This window comes from Cryptomeria japonica, chromosome 11, assembly GCF_030272615.1.
Source record: "Cryptomeria japonica chromosome 11, Sugi_1.0, whole genome shotgun sequence".
NCBI lineage: Eukaryota > Viridiplantae > Streptophyta > Pinopsida > Cupressales > Cupressaceae > Cryptomeria > Cryptomeria japonica.
Genome location: NC_081415.1, coordinates 533,058,431 through 533,077,997, shown reverse-complemented (window position 1 = coordinate 533,077,997; position 19,567 = coordinate 533,058,431). Strand labels below are relative to the sequence as shown.

Below are 19,567 nucleotides of genomic sequence, written 5' to 3'. Positions count from 1 at the left end.
TTTACAACAGCAAAGCAAAGATAAAAACAAAGTATCTTCCCAATAAGGTTTAGGACAATGCACTCGAGAGCCCCAGGTCTCCCAAACCAAAATACCGTTTCACTATTAAGAGGGTGAAAGATTTTAAACGATCATGCATTTCATTGCTATATCCATAAGATCAGAGATTAAACTTGTTGGTTGTGTAAATCTTTGCAAGCTGGGAAGGATATGCTGGTGTTGAGAGTGACAAGCAGGAATATGGTCTGAACAAAAATGGCAGCCAATGGACATCGTGCACCACGGTTGGTTATGAACAGATAATCGCAGTCAACGGACACTGTGAGCCATGGTTGAATATAGGCAGATGATGGCAGCCAATGCAAATTGTACCCGATGGTTGATTACAGGCAGACAAAGGTAAACAATTAACATAAAGAACCCAACAATGTAAGGATGGATACAGTGCACAATCAAAAGTAAGGCCATATCAACCAGGGAATGCAGGGAACTGCAACAACGTGCAGAAGAAATGTTCAGGAATTTCTGCTGAGTTAGAAATGTGCATGATGAACCTCATTTTGGCTAACATTCTATAGATTTCCCCCATATGCACTCATGTTATAACATGATCATTTTCAATCTACAGGGGGAAAAATTAAAATGGTAAAGAATACATTCAGAAAAAATGTTGAAGCTCGTCATCCCTCTACCAATAAAATTCAAACTCCCATTACAAAAAAGATTTGAATAAGCTTTACCTTCTAATTTCCTAGCCTCAGTTCTGTAATAATATTGTAATATAATATATTAGAATTATACAGTTTTGAACTGCAACAAGCCTTTTCTATTTCAAGTTCTAATTTAAAACCCATGAACAAAATTTGCTATTAGCAGTGTTTTACAGTCAACAAACTCAATAATGAATACCTTATCCCAGTGATAAATTGAAAACCAAGGGCTTGGCAAATCTTGCTTTCCATAAAGGGGCCAAATGGCCAATTGTGGCAATAAACAAAAGGAAAATCTTGCTGTACCTGCACAACAAAAGAATCGGGAAGCTAAAACTATATGTACACAATGTTCAAGCAGGCTTGGCATTCACATTTTTGATGCCTTGAGACACTCCAGAAAGACCTTTAGTCTTTGCTAATTCTCAGATAAATGACCTTCGCACTGATTGAGTTCCACTTTGGCTCATTAAATTATCTTTCATTTCTCTGTAGCCCCTAAGCTCCTCTAATGCATCAGCAGTTGTTTTATGAACAACCATCTGTGAATCATCTCTCCCAGAGCAGGAAGTACTGACGGAGTGGCTGGGTGCACCATGCTCACTTGTAGTGCCCTGAAGCTCAGCAGTGGTAGATGGAAAACTGGATAAACTACCAAAATCTGGGCACAAAGGAGAAGCCGATGCAAGCATATTTACAAGGGCACCTACAGCAGCACCGTGAGATCTTTTATGCATTACTATAGCCTGCCCACCAATTTCTGAAGATTCAGAAATGCTTCCCTTCCCATCAAGGGAATCAGTCCTGTATATAAACCAAATATAATTTTAGAAAAGTAGCACAGCTCTTTCAAGACATCCTTAAAACCGATAATTTATAAAAATGAAAGAAATCAAAATCAAAATATAAAAAGGAAGATATATTTCTGATGAGCAGATGTATCATTGGGATGAATCAAGTGTCATATTCAAAGTCACCCCCTTATCTCTAACCCAAGGAAGTATTCTAAAACCATACTGACACTTCGTAGTTTCACATAGTGTGTTCCTCCACCACCTGGAGTAGACGTGGTAATCCAGTCTATATCAGAATTAACATGCATAGTTCAAAATACATCACCAAATTGGTTAACAAGTTCATCACAGACATGAACCACCTCACTATGACTCCCCAACAAGAGATAGCACATTGGCTACATGTATCTGCTTGTTAATGAGCAGCTCAGAATTTATTCTGTTGGCAAAGTATTTCATGTTCATGCAAATGTTTTGATCTCATTGGTGTTATTAAAATCAATATAAATTTCAGAATTAATTATTCAAAAGATCACAAATCTAAAAAGACAGGGATATACATTTTTGCAGTAGTGAATAAAAGATAAGTCATAGAACTCAATAACTTCCAAATGTATAATGGAATGTTATTGAAAATAGAGACCAAATTTAAAAAGACGGAGCTTTAGCTATTCTTATAGTTGGCGAATAGATGCATTCTAAACAGATGTTAAATTGAAGTTTCAATATTCAGCTAACATAAGCACGTTTCTCTAAACATGTCAAGCAAGTTTTGCATGTGACAGCCATGTTGTAAGGAATGAGGACAAAACAGAAACAGCAAAAGTAAATAGCAGGAGACATGGAGAAAGCAATAAATGCAGTAAGACACACACAATGTCAGCTAATAATTGGGCAAGATCAACTGTAAAAATGGAACTCTGCTATGTACATGCAATTGGTGACGATGGGTAAGTGAATGGTAGAGATCAAAAGTTGATTGTAAATGGAAAAGACAGGAGACAGAAAGCAATAAAATTATAAATGCAGTTAGACACACATAATGACATATAACAGTTGGGCAATATTAACTGGTAAAATATGAAACTGTGCTGTGGACATGCAACAGGTGATGATGGATAACTGAATAGTGGAGTTGCCGTGGACAAGAAGGCACATCAAAGTGGTAACATACTATATGCCTTAAGAAAAATATCTACGTTCCAGGGTCCAGCCCCTGGTAGCCTGGGTACTGGTCCAATTCGAACCCAGTCCCAGTCCCGGTTCAGTCTGCCTGCGGGTCTGGAAAGGGTGCAGTGATGGGTAAGCCAGTTTGGCCTGGGCGAATCCAGTGTAAACCTGGATGCCCAAACCGCTGAAAACATAAAAAGTTAGCAATTTTTAAACATTTTTGAGGTCCGGTTTCACTTTTTGACCAACCTAAACCCTAAAAGTTGCCACCAAAACACTTTAGACACCAAAACAACATTATGTTTGCTTTTTTTTTTTGGGCAAACAACAACTTCATTCCTACAGGCTGAGCATATATTTTTGCTTGTTGCATTGACATAGAGAATTGAAGATCAAGATTGAAGCTTCATCCAGCATTGCATTGTCATTCCTACGCATTTGCAACCTTCCCTTGGCTGTAAGAGGTATTTTTGTTTTCCTCTATTTTTTTCCATTCTTTTAAAATTTATTTTTGTTTTGAATGTGTTCATAAAATTATCAAATTTGGACCTATTGAAGATACGCAAAGTAGTAATTTGATTTTAAATTTATTGATTTTCTGATTTTCATAATTTGATTGTGTAATGTGCATTCTTTAAAATTTATCTTTAATTTTTTATCATTTTGGCTTTAATTTCTAATATAAGTTGCAAAGACCCATTTTGCATCTAACACAATCATCTTGAGACGACTTCTGAAAGTTAAGTGGCAATTTGTAATATGGTGATCAGCCAAAATTGATCTATATGGAAACAAAACAGCACTAAGAGGGCAACAAAAATTAAGCAAAGGATATTAGTTGACTCATGGTGGGATATTAGTTACCTGGGCACCACCTTCGGTAAATTGATTCAATTGCCAGGTGATATGCAAAAAATCACGAACAAACTTCCTCTAGAACTTTCCCAAACCCAAAAACTCCAAACTCCTGTGAGGGTATTTGGTGTAGACAATTCCTGAACAAGCAGATCTAGATCAGATCTGTATTTAACCCAGGTGTTCCAACGATACATCCATGATATCATATTTTCTTCATGGCAAAGGAACATTTTTCCATGTTAGCATGTTACTTGTGCTGCTGCAAAGTGTTGAGGGCTTGTCGTTTATGGTGTATATGTTCCTCCCATGTTTTGCTGAAAATTGTGAATGTTATCACGATATACAACAATACTGAAGCTGTAAAAGGCTAAAGAATGTCATTCATCATTTGCATAGATATCACAGATACATTGATCAAGCCAAATAGATAATAAATCATTAAACCTTCCTTAAAGGGATTCAACAGGAATTTGATGGTAACCCAACCTAAGATCAATATTAATAAGGTATTTGATCCCATGAAGCTACTCCGTTGGATCCTCAATCATGAGAAGAGGATAAAGGTCCTTCACAACAATCTTGTTGAGAGTTTTGTAGTAAAAGCACAGCCAGAATGTGCCATTCTTCTTTGGCATTAACACAATTGTTGCAAGGTGAAGAACTCAAGTGTCTTTTTTACACAAATTCATGGACCTTGCACTTGATTTTCATAACGAAGAGTTCATCCTAGAATCAGATCAATAGTACAATACACCATGCACTAGTTAGGCACTACAATAGGTAATTTTTAAGAAAATCTTTGTAGTCCTCCAACATTCTATTCAAATACTGTTGTTCTGCTACGGGGGCTGCCGCATAGGCTTGTACCGCAAGGATGTATGTTTTGCATTCATTTCTCACCATTAAGAACACACATTTCTTACCAGAACTTATCAGCTTTTTATACTACTTAGCACTGACAAAAGAAAGCTTAGGAACTAATTCTCATATGCAATATCTATCCTTACCAAAATCCATGATGACATTTCTAGGATTTGCTTCATAGATTGCAACATGATTAAAAAAGTGTGGCTAACCAAGTAAAACATCACATAACTCAAATAGCACTAAATAATAAAAATCTGTATCTCAAGAGAGTTTGATTTTATACAACAGATAACAGTGAGGAGTGAAGTGCTTCTCCAAGCTAAACCACAAGGGTGATGTTTGTGGTCCTGTGGGTGAGCCATAATTGGTAGACTCAGCCTTCGAACTGCTTCCAGAGAAATCAATTTCTTCTACCTATTGTTGTCAACAAAATAGTGTATCGGTTGTCCATTGACTGATATTTAAGAATGGAATGATATTTCTTCTACCATACCAAAAATATTTGAATCATCTTTCAAATGTAGTTGACTGATCTAGAAACTGCATAACGGGTACGGGTACAGGTACAATACACCAGTACAGCAGTTTCTTTTTTTTTGTTTGGTGGGGGAGGGAGTTTCATACAACAATTATATATATATGCAGCCTAAAAACAGAATTAAGTTTAGAATGTTATATAACAATACATATGCTAAACAAAAACATTACAAATTTCAAATTTTGAAACATAATATACTAATTTAAATTCAGTTTTCAATATCAAAAGGATCAAACTTGAATGTCATGATAGATAATCATTGTTTAACATTTAAATAATACAATTAGTAATCAGTTCACTGGTCAGAAAAATATGGGTCATCATCACCAAAATCGTCATCAACATTAACACTAGGCATGCTGGATACTCAACACATTGATAACTGAAGATTGTACAAAAACAGAAAGATCCAAGTCAGTATGCTCTGGTTCTACATCCCAAAATTTAGTTGCCCCTTGTACTCATCATTTTTGTGAATAAGAAGGCGCAAGTTGGAATACACATAAGATCCTCTGCTTTGCTCGATGCCAATCAATTGCACTTCATTGAGTGGATGAAGGAGTATGTACTCCAATTCGATTCAGCTGAAGAAGAACTAACAAGCTAATGAAGCAAAGGGAGCTCTCATTAGAGTTTTTAAATTGACAATTTTGTAAATCAAACTTCAAATTTGAAAATAGTAATTTTTAAATGACAACCAAATTTAGAGAGAGCGTAAAAATTCATAAACTTAATTGTGATTAAATTTTGATCGCAAGAACTTAGAGATATGGCAATTTGTGGCCATAGAGGTACCACCTAGAGTGAGCATCCTTCCTATCCTTGTCACAAAGAGAAGAAGGAATTTGACAATTGGAGACTACAAAATCAGCAAATTCAGTTGTAACTGCATCTTCCATATTAGTATCGAGGAAGAGTTTAGTAAGAGCTTTCCTAAACTGTTCACTGACTTTTGCATCATGATATGCTGGCACCCTTGTTGGCATAGCAAGGATCTCTTTACTATGGGAGCCAATACGAAGGCACTTTTGCATTTATGATGGATTTCATCTTCTCATTTAGTAAGTCTATGCCACCATAAACCTCCCCCAAGCATGGATTATCCATGTCAGTAAAGCAAATCGTACTCATGATGGGCTCGTGAAACTAAGAAGATATTCCACATGATACCACTAAGTGTCCTCTAGAAACTTTCCCTTCACATTTGTAGCCCTCTCAATGTTGGATTGCCTCCATATGCCCCATGATTGGCTAATGACCATACCAGAAAGTGCCTCTCACTATCTCACACCTTCACAAGTCGTATCGAGACGATTGTGTTGGATTCAAATCTAGTCTTAGCAACCTATTTGAAAATAAATAATTAAAAACAAAGAAGACTACATATATATATACACACACACACACACACACTAAAGGAAAACATCAAATCAAAAAATTACATTGTTTGAAATTTGAATTACCTTCAGTAGCTCTAGTCACAAGAATGATCTAAAAATAGCTTGCGACATGTGGTGGTTTTTTATGAACATTTGGATCTCTTCAACTTCAACATAGACTCATTTGATCCAATCTATTTTCATACCCATTTTTTCTCGCATGAGGTCAAGTGAATGCATGGCACAAGGTATCCAAATATATGTTCAAATGATGTCTCAACTAACATAACAGCTGCTCTACAATTATTTGCATTGTTCATTATAACTTGGACAACATATTGAGGGCCCACTTCGTTAATGCACTATATAAAGATGTCAGCAATAAATTGTGCATCCTCCACCTGCCCCTCACAATCCACAACTTTTAGAAAGATTGCCCCTTTAGGACACACTACAATCACTTTGATTAATGGTCTATTTTTTGCATCCTTCCATCCATTGGAAATAATAGGCCTATTTCTTTCCATGAGACCTTTATGGGAGCTAATGAAGTTTCTATATGTTTGACCTCCTTTGACAATAAAGTGCTACACACCTTCTAATAACTTGGGCTTGTGAACCCCTTCAGAGCTTCATTTATTTTTCTTACAATGTCTTGCCAATAGAGTGATCAAACAACATTGAATGATAAACCATTTGCATAGAGGCATCTAGCAAGGGATTGGTCAGCAATATTATTTGTGGCATCATTACAAAATGCCCTCTCCAATTGTCCCTTTTCTCTCTTTGAAATACTAGCCTCATCTTGGTTTCTACTCAAAAAATGGATGGCTTTCTACTACAATATCAAGAGCAACACTATGTGTATGAGATGAAGAAGTAGGTGGCCTCTGTGAGCCCCTTCCTATATTTAATGGATGCCCCATTCTATTTTCAACCCTTGCATCTACTTCCTCTTTCTCCTTAATATATTCTGCTACTCTAGAAGGTGGGTATAGGTGCATTTCTTTTTCCTTGGATAGGCTTCAAAACCCTTTCTAAGAATTGCACACAAATGTGCTTTCACCCAACTTAGAAAGTTGTATACTTCTTATCACATTTGGGACATATAGAAACATATGTACCCCCACCTAGAATTTGCTCTACCACTTGTATATGCCTCAATTGTGTGAAGTTGAGTTAATGTTTTTTTTAATCGATAATAGTAGTTTTTATTAATAATTAAAGGAAAGTTTACATTTTTAACTAAAAGAGAGCATCAAAACCACCCACCAAAAAGCATCCAAAATGCCACCCATCCAAATCACCCTACAGACCCCAAAAAAAAACCAACCCCCAACCACCCATGCAACCACCATCCCCCCAAAAAATACAATGTCTTCGAGCATACAAATTTCGCTTGATACAGCAACCCAGTTTAACAAAATGAATACATTTTTACACAGTCTACATCAAAATTTCTAAAAGAGCCAACAGGGATTACCCCCACAAACCGGAAACAAGAAAAAACCCCATAAAACAGAGAATCACTAAGAAGTACCCGAAGAAAATACGAGGGTTCGTTCACCACCCGCTTTCTCTTCCTCGTTCGCCATCCTCCACGTTCCATCACTCTCGCCTCCTCTATGGCTTGTTGTAGTGCAACATCAACCTCCATTAAGTCCACAAATACCTTCAGGGCTTCCCATCCAATGCGCACCTCCCCTCTAAATCGTGCCTTTGTTTCATCATCTCGCCACCTCACAAAAGGGATGAAATTTTCCTCAACCACATGATGAAAATTTCAATACCTTCACATATGTCAAACCCAGCACCAAGAACCACCCACTCAATAATCGACTCCATACCCAAGTGATGTCCTCCTGGGACAATGGCATTCATCACCTTTGTCACCGACTCCACAGAATTCTCCAACTCCAAGCCCCACGCCAAGATGAGAGAGTACACATCCATGTTGGTTCTGTAACGGTGTTCCACCACTCCAACGGTTTCCCCCAGCAAACTCTTCACACACTTCACTAGCCTTTCATCTTTGGAAAGGAACATCCCATTCAGCCTCCTCTCCGAGATAGGACCAAGAAATGGACAGAGTTGTTTCTTTGGTTTCAATGTAAAATTCGCCTCCATTCTACCTGTTGCAACAATGTTGTCACCTCCACCAAACTTTACCTGGAAACAACGCCTACCAAGATTTCGAGAACATAGCAATGGAAGCCACATAAACCAAAGGCAGTCAAAATTAACACCCATTCAATCACCATAAATGTGATGTACCACCATTTCCCGCCGCCCTACCCAACCAAGTTGGCAGGGTTCGCATGCTTTCCAAGAGAATGAATAAAGCAGGCGCATTAGTGACTCGTACCTGCCACAGAGAATTTAAACAGTCTCTACCAATGGTAAACATCAAAAATCTTCAAACTTGATTTCAGCCTACATCAAAGTTATTCTCCAAGTGTCCTGCACATAAATCGGTGCCAAATACTCTCATCTGTACTTCAAGCATTCAAAGCAATACCATCAGCTCCCAACTAGGCAAACCAAAGTACTTCCTCATCAGCACTCCCCCACCACCAGGTTACAAAAGGGTCCAGCTTAGATGCCACATTGGACAAAAAATCTGCCACCCCATTTCTTGCCCTTTTGATATGCGAAATTCTAAAATCTTGAAAAGAAAGTAACTTTGAGCAGATGATTGAAATGAATTTAATAATACGCCAACTTGGAGAAGAACCCTTCGAGATTGTGTCAACTACAATTTTGGAATCTCCTTCTAAGTGTACCTTCGGAATCTTAAGATTGCTAGCCAGCTCAACCACAAGCAAAGCCGCTTGCACCTCTGCCTCATTATTAGTGCCATCTTGCAACCTTTGAGCTCCTTTTATTAAAACACCTTGCCTTCCACATCATAGGTGACACAACCTGCACCTGAGATTCTCAGATTGCCTCTCGAAGCCCCATCGAAATTTACTTTAACCCACCCCTGCTCCGACTGACAATGCTTAGAGTGTTTAAGACAAGCCACAAGTTGGTCTCCATGCTGTTAAAATGATGCTCGAGGAGCATTTCTTAAGATCAGACCATCGATACAAAGTTAACTTTGATATCTCGGCCATGTTCTTGGTGTCTATCCTCCACACTAGCGAGATGAAGGAGGTGGCAGCGGCCCTCTATGAGAAATTAATTTGGAGGAGAGGTTTCTTGGGGAAATGGAAGACGTCCTCGACAATGTGGAGCCTAGGGCAAGTATTCCTCTACCGATGGATTACTATGTGGTTAGGAGAAATGGACATGTTGCAAAGAGTTTCACACTCATCTTCTCAAACCCGTTGGAGATGCCAAAGTTTAGAATAGCGATGATGAAGGGGGTGCAATTTTTGAAACGTATTATGGGTCAAATGCCCACAAAGGGACAAGAATGGTTAAAGGATTTCATCAAAGAGAAGAATCTGGAGGATGCAAATGCGTAAGAAATACAGACGATGAAAGAGGGGCAAAAAGCAAAGGAGGGTTTGGAAGATCTCGTGGCAAATGTGGACCACAGTGAGTGTAGACCTAATTGCCCCTAGAAATCAGGCAAGAGCGTCCAATTGAGAAGAATGGCGAAGAAGCCCCAGGTGATGGTGTCAAGTGAATGTTGATGGTTCAATGGTGTATTTTTTGTTTTTTGGTAAAAAATGTTTAGGAAGCCATAATGGTTGGGCACTTTTTTGTAAAACTATATGTAATATGAAGAGGAAACTTCCAGACCAAAGAGAGGCTAGAAGGAATACTTTCAGCCTACTATCAAAGATCCAGATCCTAAAGATGAAATAGAACCTCCAATCGGAACTTATGATTGACACTATGCAGATTACAGTTCCAATGTTAAGTCTTTGTGGGAAGAATGATTTTTCTCTTTCCAGTTTGATAGACAATGGTGGTTATAGTTGTTTTGTTCTATGGAGACTCAACTCTTGGTTATATATGTCCCTTGTTGGACAGGAACTATGTTGGTCAGGATGTTCTCTGTTTTGTGTTTTGATACGATGGCGGTGATATAATAGTTTTGTTTTGATACTGGTTGTTCTTGGATTAGCAGTTTGGACTTTTGGGGCAATGCTCCTTATAATGTAACTATTTTGTACTCTACTTATAATATAAAAAAAACTATATGTAATAGGTGTAAATCTTGGGTGTAGAAAGATACAATTAGTATAGGGGTATGCAGACAGAGGGCAGCTTAGTAGGTGTTAGTAGATGGAGTGGGTAGTTGCGGCATATTAGCTTGATAAGCTGTCATGGACGGATACAATGTGTATCATCTTTTGATTTTAATACAAGGGCGCAGACCCCTTATAGGCTGAGTTTCATTGACCAAAAAAATACAAATATTTAATAAATTATTAATATTAGATATAATGTTTACATTAATAAAGTTAAACATAAAACCTAAAACAAAACATTTAATAAACATGAATAATAAACCTAAAGCAAATATTTAAATTTAATAGTAAAGTAGGTTTATTATTCATAATAAACATTTAAACATTAATAGTTTGTATTTTGTAATATTTAGTAATTTATTAATAGTTTAACTTAATTTATGGTATTAAAAAAATTAGGTTTTCATTCAAATTTTTAAAACCAAACAAAAAAATAAACAAGGGTTTTTTTGTTTGGATTTTCATTTTTAAATTTTAAGTTTTATTGTTTTCTAGAGACAGAGGTTTGCAAAAATGAAAAAATCTTGAAACCCTACCTGGAATCATCGTCGACAAATTGAAGATTGCTAAAAACCCTCCTGCATTGTGTTTCTTTTCTCCTGCATCAATTAGCTCTTTTGATTGCAAAATGATGGAATGGGAGACTCGCATCACACGTTTTAGGGTGTTTTCTACCTTTTTTTGCAGCTCAAAAAGTCATTAAAATCATACAAAATACATGGAGTCAACTTGGAATTACCACGTCAATAGCAGAATCATTTGGAAATGAAATAGCAATGTCAGGTTCGACTCGGGAACGCAAAAATCAATTCTCAGATGCACCCTGAGGCCTTTAAACCCGATTTTGATACAAGTACATTTCATACTCGGGATCGGAATGAGACAGGGCATGATTTGCTACTAAGTAAAATATATAGGTTTCCTTAAAAAAATTACACAATGGTGAAGGCTAAAAAATTAAGATACCTAGCTAAGCATTTGGATGATGAATTTGATTTATAGTCTTAAGTCTCTTCACTCATGTTCAAATTTATTTTTGGTTGATGAGGCTGATATGTATTGTATTATGGCCAAAAGGGGTGTGATTATAAAAACATAAAATTGAAAGAGTTTAAAAAAATGTTATGATTAATGCATAACTTTTTAAGTTGAAAATGACTCCAACTACAAACAAGACCATATATGTTGACTCTTTATACTTAAGGATAGTCAAGAACTGAAAAAAAGGCTTAAATTGTTGGTGCATGTTGTAATCAACTTACCAGATTCTTAAATTGGGAGTGAGTCTTGCCAGATGATAGTGCTCATGGCAGACTTGGCATCTAAATGAGATGTTCTCATAGACAAGAGGCTTCTCCCAATCAATTCCTCCCATTATAAATATGATTATATCTAGAAGTGACTTTTCTAACTCTATATTCACTCATATTTAAATATAATATAAGAGCTCAGGTTCTTAGAAGTGGCTTGTCTAACTCTCTATTCACTCATATTTGAATATAATATAAAAGCCTAGGTTCTTAGAAGTGGCTTGTCGAACTCTATATTCACTCACATTTGAAAATAATATAAGAGCCCGGGTTCTTAGTGAATTCTACTATTGTGATATATTCTCCAATCATAGATCTGATTCTTTCTAGACATGTTTCATGCCAGCCCTACATGATTAACCGACATGGTCAATGTACATGCAATTTAGTCTGAGCAAACACAACAACTCTGATCACCACTTTGTTGAATAAAGGCCTCAACAATGAAACCCGCTATACAATAAAATGCAAGGACAATCTACCATGGTGACTTGACGAAACAATAGTATTGATGGCTAAAGACTTCTAACTACCCACAAATGCAGGTGTGTGATGTAATCCTCTTTTTTAATGAATGTGGATTATTAACCTGCACCATTCTTTTTTCAATGCAATGAACAATTTCTTAATTCAACGATTTTCTCCTGTCATTATGTTTTACTATAAAAATCATTGGTAAACATAATTTAATTTCAAACAGCCCTTCTTTGCAACCTCCTAAAACATTTGAACAATTTCTTAATTCAACGATTTTCTCCCGTCATTATGTTTTTCTATAAAAATCATTGGTAAACATAATTTTATTTCAAAAAACCATTCTTCGCAACCTCCTAAAACATTTGAAGAGTTTGTAATATGAAAGGTTATTTGTATATTTCAATCATATAGAGGCCAGAGAAATTTAAAGGGGGTGAATGTACCAACCATCTTACCTCTTCACGTAGATTCCTATATACTGTATGAATTTTTTTGTACTAGGGCACAAAACATATAGAAAGAAGTATCCTTGATATATGTGATACCTTGCATAGGCATTCTATTTTGTAAAAATAAATAATTTTATTTATGTCAAACAAAAATTGTACCCTTCTATAGGATTTTTTTCATCCCAAACCACAAATGTTTTACAATTTGACATGTGAATATTTGTAAATATATTGTAAATTTTAATCTATTACTAAAAGTCTACATCATTGGAAGTTTGTTTGTCATAAAACTTTGCAACTATTTAATTTAACATGTACTATTTTTTCTGTTGTGTGCCCGCAGCCTGCTGCTGTTGATGACAGCCCCTTTGCAGGATCCTCCCTGCTTGATTCTTCTTTTGTTGGTCCCAATGATAGCATTGCCTGGACTGTGGTGTGTCGCAGGCAGAAGGGGAAGTCTTCCCCCCTTCCCCAAACCCATCTTTCTCATGGTTTGGGTGTTCCACCCCATTCTTCAGTTGGGGTTTTGGGTTGTTGCAGGTTTGACAGGTTTTTTGTTCGCCTGTCCGACTTTGTTTGTTCGGGGCTTGCACCCCTGTTCTCTCTTTTACCGCCTATGGGCTGTTGTATTAAGGGTCAGCACCCTTGTTTTGCTGCTTTCTTAATCAAAAACATGTACTATTCTTGTCTCACAATTGACTTAACCAGCATTGTTACCACTTGCTGGAACCTAAAACTCAATTCACAAGCAATAATTATTAAAATTGCGTGTTTGAAAAATACTTATTTATCTTATCATTATATTACTCCTCTCAATCCAAACAACTGAAAAACTACTGTACATAATTCTAATTTAAATGTATCGATGAGACTCTTAAGTAAAAAACAACTAAAGAATCTCATAAACAGTGTAACTATAAATAATGATTGGCATAGCTTAACCTACTACAATACCATGTTAGAAATTAGGATCATTAGTTACTAATCATCACAATAATTATAACATAAATAAAATATGAATTAAAAGATATACAAATTCAACACATAGCACAATTAATACAAGAAAAAACCCTTCTAAGTTAAAAACCCTATAAAGCATCAGTCCATTATAAAATACATACAAAATGACCTATTGAAACATAGACCAAACCTAGGGAAACACTTCTCATTACTTCCACATGGCCAATAATACCTTTTGTGCATATTGATAGAATTCACTATTAATCTCCAAATTCCCGTATGTCTCAATGAGGGAGAAGCTCCTTAATTATAGGTGGTGTGGCAAAATACCTAAAGAGATATTTCTCACACCTATTAAAAAATAATATTTATAAATAATTAATAATCTGATAGTTTATTATTTATTAGCTTAATAATTACTTACATGATATAAAGCATATAATAAGCATAAGATTTCATGATCTTATATTAGAACAATATTATTATGTTCTAGCAGAGATGACAGAGTTGATGCTTGGAACAAGAAATATGATGATCATGACGAGGTCAACTTCACTCAACAAACTATAGAACAGCAAAGGAGAAATTATTGAAGGTAATGTGCACATAAGTTGCTGAAATGGGAGAAAGAGCTCATACTGGCCAGCAACCAAATCACTGAAGAAGCACTTGCAGAGCTAGAGAGATGTTGAGAGAATGGGTAATACCATATGTGAGGCACTTGGGTGTTGTTTTAATAAACAGTAGGGTGGGTCAATGCATATAACATTCATTCTATCAATAGATCCTTACCCAATTTTCCAGGAATTTGTCACCCTAAAGGACCAATCTATCATCTATGTTCTGTGCAGTTGTTAGCTATGACTAAGGTCCAACATCTCTGTTAAGGGAAGATTTTGTATTCTTGTTAGGTAACCAAGGATGCCGGGAGGGTTTCTTGATAATAAGCATCCATCTTTTTGGTATTCATAAAAAGATTGATACAGACTACTTTCAGCTTTATGTTTTCAAGGATTGACATGCACCATATATAAATTGAACATGTGAATTCATTCAATTAAAAATAATTGTATTTCCTTCTTTGCTTATCAGACATTTTTTGGCTCGCCCTTTATGCAGTATAAAGCTCACATAAAAATGTTCCACTTGTTTGAAAGAGGAACAGAAATTCAGGCATCTAACGAAAAAGAATTGCTGCTAGATTTTATATGAGAGATAAAAATTCTAGCTGTGAGATTAATAAAAAGTGATCTACATCAGTAGTTCAATTGTTTGATATTATCCATACAATTGTAGGTAATCATAATTTCTTTATACATTGATCATGTCTAGACCTCAGTAAATTTACTTGACAAAACAAGTTAGTTATTGCTTAGAGTGTGCCACGGGCACTGTCTTAGATTGCTTCTTATAAATGACAGAGAAACACAGTTTATAAAACCTTAAAAAAAGAAACATAGTTACCCTGGAGATGTGGGAACACATGTACCTGTATGGGGTTATCATTAAGATTAGGACATGTGATTAAATGAGTAAGTATACAGCTATATTATGTATAAATGTAATCACAAAATATTGTGAGTGCAGGAACAGGAACATGGTCTCAGTCATATACTGGAGTTTCATGGTAAACCATGCTTAGAAATGTTCTGATAACAAGACAGAGATTTCCAGTATCCTAACTTACTTTTCAGCTTCATATGATAAAATCATAAATGTCTAAGATGCCATTACATATTCCTGTGCTTACAACACAAGCCCATCAATGTTTAGAAACAATGGCAATAGATAGCCATTTGCAATCACCTACAAATTACAGTAATTTTCAACCTATCTCAATCAAGTTTATAAATGTTTGTTGGATAGAATAATATGGAATCGCAGCATAGTTAAATATTAATCTTGTACCAGGAAATAGGAACATTGTAATAATTTACTAAAAAAACTATGAAGCCTTTAAAAGAATTGAAAATTAATAATGATATGGCCAAAAGCTTGTATATATTATCAAAAACATCTCTAAAAAGTCAAAACAAACCTAAAGTACAACTTACATAGGACAGCTATTGATTAAATGACCAATTTTGTAAATATTAAATTCCACAATTGGGAAACATTTAGATATGAAATTCTGATTATACCTGCTTCTACAATCAGTAGTCTCGTCATCATCTACTGCAAAGGGGCATGAAAAATCTTCATAGTCAATTTCATCCTGATGGGAAACTTTGCTCAAACTTCTAGAAAATGGAATCTTTGGTGAGCCACTGGGTGAGAATTTGACTCCTGTCACCTCTGCATTGCCATCCTTTCCATCTTTATATACCTGAATGAAGTTAACTCTGCATTATTTTCAATGAGCATGACTAACTGGAAAGGAATAAAGAATTTGAGATGAGAAACGGACAAAACTTTGCCCAAACAAATTAGATCAAAACAAAATACTTCTCTTTTGAGCTTCATTTATGGTCCTGTCCACGTTACCTTTTGACCTCCATATGCAAGCAAAGCTGTTCTCCCAGTTTGCGATTCCGTAGGCCTTGATAAAGTGGGTTTGTTAGAACACTGCCACTGAGATGGATATCTATCATAGACTGGGGATTGAGCACAAGTAATCCTGGAATTAGCCGAGGCTGTCTTGCGTAACGCATCAGACTTTTGGCTTTTAGGGGATGGAGGAGGCAGTAATGTCCTGTTTTGATAGCAGTCAGTTGCCCAAGACCTTGGAGTCCTACTAGCAGAACTCACTGGGATGCTTACAGGGGCACTTCCAGGATATCGAATTGGATTTGTAAGATTACCCTCTGCAAAATGTGCTGGCGGTGAGGGTGAAGGTGACGGTGAAAACGGAGGTGACAACCAATATTCATCAAAACTGGCAGGGCGTTGATCAGAAGGACCTTGAGAGGAAAAGGTCTGCGATGATAAAGGATGCTGCGGTGAACTCCTGGGTGAGGGGGAATGATCCACTCTAAGGTACCGATGAGGAGCAATGGGGCAAGAATTGGGGACATTAGGAGAACCATGAATGTCTGAATAGGATGGAGATGGAGAAGGAGATAAGCTGAGGCGATGTGAGGGGGAAAAGGATAATTGGGATGAAGGTAGCAATCTGTGGATATTGCCACTCCAACTGTGTCGTCTTACAAACCCAGTACAAGCAGAGGATCCTGGTACTGACAAAGGGGGTGTAGTCATGTGCACTTTCTTCTTCCCTGGAGTGAAAGTCAAATCATTGGGAAACCTCTTTGGCAGTTCTGCAGCAGGGCTTCCCACATAATCTGTGATTATTTCTGGTAATAGAGGAGCAGCATCTTCTAGTGCAGTAACTGCTCTTGTTGAGCGATATGACACTGACAAACAGATTCTGCCACAGGGAGTCTCAACTGGAGTAAAGTTAAATGAATGCATTTCAGCCTCATCAGCATGTGATAGAGGCTCGGGTGAAGATGAAACCCTGTGAAAAAGACTGAAGTTGCAATCATGGCTAGAAGAATTTGCAAGACAGAAAAGCCGATATGCTGGCAAAAGCCTGGCAGTGCAATAAACAGAGCGTAGCAAAATTAATAATCTCTTGTATGTTTTCTTATAGGCAACAGGTACTTCTGCAGCAGGAGAGGAAGATTGTGAAGCCCCAGCCCCTTGGTTTATGTCTCCTGTGCCTGACAAACCTTTTCCTTTGCCAGGACCGATCTTGCTGCCAACCTTCTTTCCATCTTCCCATCTTGGTGTTCCACTCCCAGAAGATATCCGACCAGAATGAATATCTCTTGTACTGGACTTTCTATACTCACATTTTACAGTCCATCTTTCCAGTATTATTTGACCACCAAAACCTTCTGATGCATTGCTGGAAGAACCTTGTTTCCCTGAAGTAAGGAACAAAGGAATGTCAACTCTGTAATCAGAGTTCCGTAGAAGAATCACATCAACTATCATAGGCTCCAGCAAGCTTAAACTCCCTGGCTCCATCTTCTCGAGAACAGGAGGGTATTCTCCAAGAGCTAAATTGAACCATTTGTCCTTGGGACAGGAAGATGACGATGAAGAAAAGGACGATGCCCCAGAATGTTCCCCACATGGAATCCTTGACTCCACTATAATGTGCAGGCTCTTGGCAAAAAACTCAGCAAATATCAGTTCAGTTTTGGACACTTCACCTTGGAGATTGCCAAACAACTCCATCGCCTACGTGGCGTCAACCAAAAATCATGCACAGTTTCAGTTCAGATCAAATCATGCACAGTTTAAGCTCAGATCAAATTATGCACAATTTCGGATCAGATAGGCGAAGCCACTACACCAGAAGCGACCCTAGGCTGGCAATGACAACGGTCCAGAGTCCATGTTGTATTCCACTTTACAAAGCATCAGCATACATCATCATTCACACAACCTCCTCGAATTTAAATTTTAGCCACTCACTTCACACACCAACTGTATTCGCTCCATAGGCAGGCGCATAGTTAAGATTTCCCATAGGTTATCTACAAAGCGTTGCTCAAGCATGCCCTCACAAGATTGAATGCACAATATAGCTACAAAACCCTCTGATTTGCTTCGCTTCTCATTCAACACCAAGGATGCAATCATGATGCAGCCCATGTAAGGGGACACCTCCCAAGAAAAAGGTACACAAAACCTTTTCTGTACAACTAAACAGTAGACAAGATCTTCACTGTACAATTAAACAGTCCTAAATATTTATATTTCGCCCCCCCTCAAAAAAAACAATCCAGCGACTGTACTGGTAAAAAATTCCTGTGACTGTATTGGCAACAAATTCAAGCACTCCCGGGTGTATAAGTTCTGGAGAAAACAAGGGCGTCAAATTTTACAAAAACTAATTTGTTGAAACCCCAACTCTTGGTTCTCAAAGACAAATAGCACAATCCTTGGCAATTCAAAACTCGACTTAAAATTCCAATGCTCCAAACAAAATCTCCATGCACAAAACAATTTCAGAGAGCATTAATTTCATGCCAGAGCGATTTACTTCCAAGAAAAAAAAAGCATAATTGAGTTTTTGGATCCAAAGCTTTGCCGCAGACCAGGGATTCGGTTCCCAACAAGCTCAAGCCATTAGAAACCTTATCAATCTTGTTCGATCAATCAAACTTCTTGCCAAATCGAGGAATTTCTAAAAACAAAATCCATTGCCTTAATTTCCCCTTTGCTTCCGTATTTTACAAGGCAAATCATAAGGCAAAAGGGAATCGAAATCTCTTACCTCGACGCGATCAGTGCAGGCCAAAATCGGCTCACCCATTACCCGTATAATCAAAGGCATTTGTTCTTTCTTCTTCTGGTAGCTTGCTGAAAAATGATTACAAACGTGTAAGCGAAACCTTGGGGCAGAAGGGAGGAGAAAAATGCCCGAGTTACAGAGGGTTTGAATGAAAGAATACGTTGCGTGTACGAGTTATGAAAAAATAAACAAATAATTAAAATGGTGATGGACATAGAGCCACATGCATGTGTAGCTTTAGGTGAGACTAGACTACCTAGTAATTCTGGCTTGCCTTGTTTTGTTTTGCCTTATCTGTTTTTGGATTACCTATTGTTTGACGGTTGGTAACGTTGGTTTTGCGGCTGAGCTGAGGAATGCTTAAAAAAGAAATTCAGCGAAGGGTAGGAAAGAAGTAAAATGATTCCCAAGATGGGGATTTAAATTCATATATGTCAATTCAATCCAATTTTTATTATTTTTATTTTAGAGATTGTTTTAAATTTAGATAATTATTAAGGGAGATGATACAATAGTCATTTGGTCAAATAGTTGTTATGTTGTCATTTAGGGAGAATTTGTTTATGTATTTTTATCGATAATTTGTCTTTTCTATGTATTTT

At 37.0% G+C, this 19,567-nt stretch overlaps 1 protein-coding gene across 2 annotated transcripts; it reads right to left on the bottom strand.

Moving 5' to 3' along the window:
• Positions 1–842: 842 nt before the first annotated feature.
• Positions 843–19,315, bottom strand: LOC131066468 (autophagy-related protein 13b). Of its 2 annotated transcripts, none has more exons than XM_058001229.2 (3): positions 16,202–19,308; positions 15,859–16,043; positions 843–1,514 (listed from the first exon to the last, which is right to left on the bottom strand). In XM_058001229.2, exons 1-3 carry the CDS (start codon positions 17,900–17,902, stop codon positions 1,136–1,138), a joined length of 2,265 nt encoding a protein of 754 aa, XP_057857212.1. In that variant the 5' UTR covers positions 17,903–19,308; the 3' UTR covers positions 843–1,135. The 2 variants fall into 2 exon arrangements, with proteins under 2 accessions (XP_057857212.1, XP_057857213.1); XM_058001230.2 differs by lacking the exon at positions 843–1,514 and adding an exon at positions 3,541–3,846 and having other exon boundaries at positions 16,202–19,315.
• Between the last annotated feature and the right edge of the window lie 252 nt (positions 19,316–19,567).

What these genes read in the sequence shown, in the direction of transcription:
- LOC131066468 (XM_058001229.2), bottom strand. Translation starts at nt 17,902, where the DNA reads ATGGAGTTGTTTGGCAATCTCCAAGGTGAAGTGTCCAAAACTGAACTG. An exon ending in TTGCATATGGAGGTCAAAAG is followed by an intron (nt 16,044 to 16,201) that starts GTAACGTGGACA and finishes AACTTCATTCAG; the next exon opens with GTATATAAAGATGGAAAGGA. An exon ending in ACTACTGATTGTAGAAGCAG is followed by an intron (nt 1,515 to 15,858) that starts GTATAATCAGAA and finishes GTTTATATACAG; the next exon opens with GACTGATTCCCTTGATGGGA.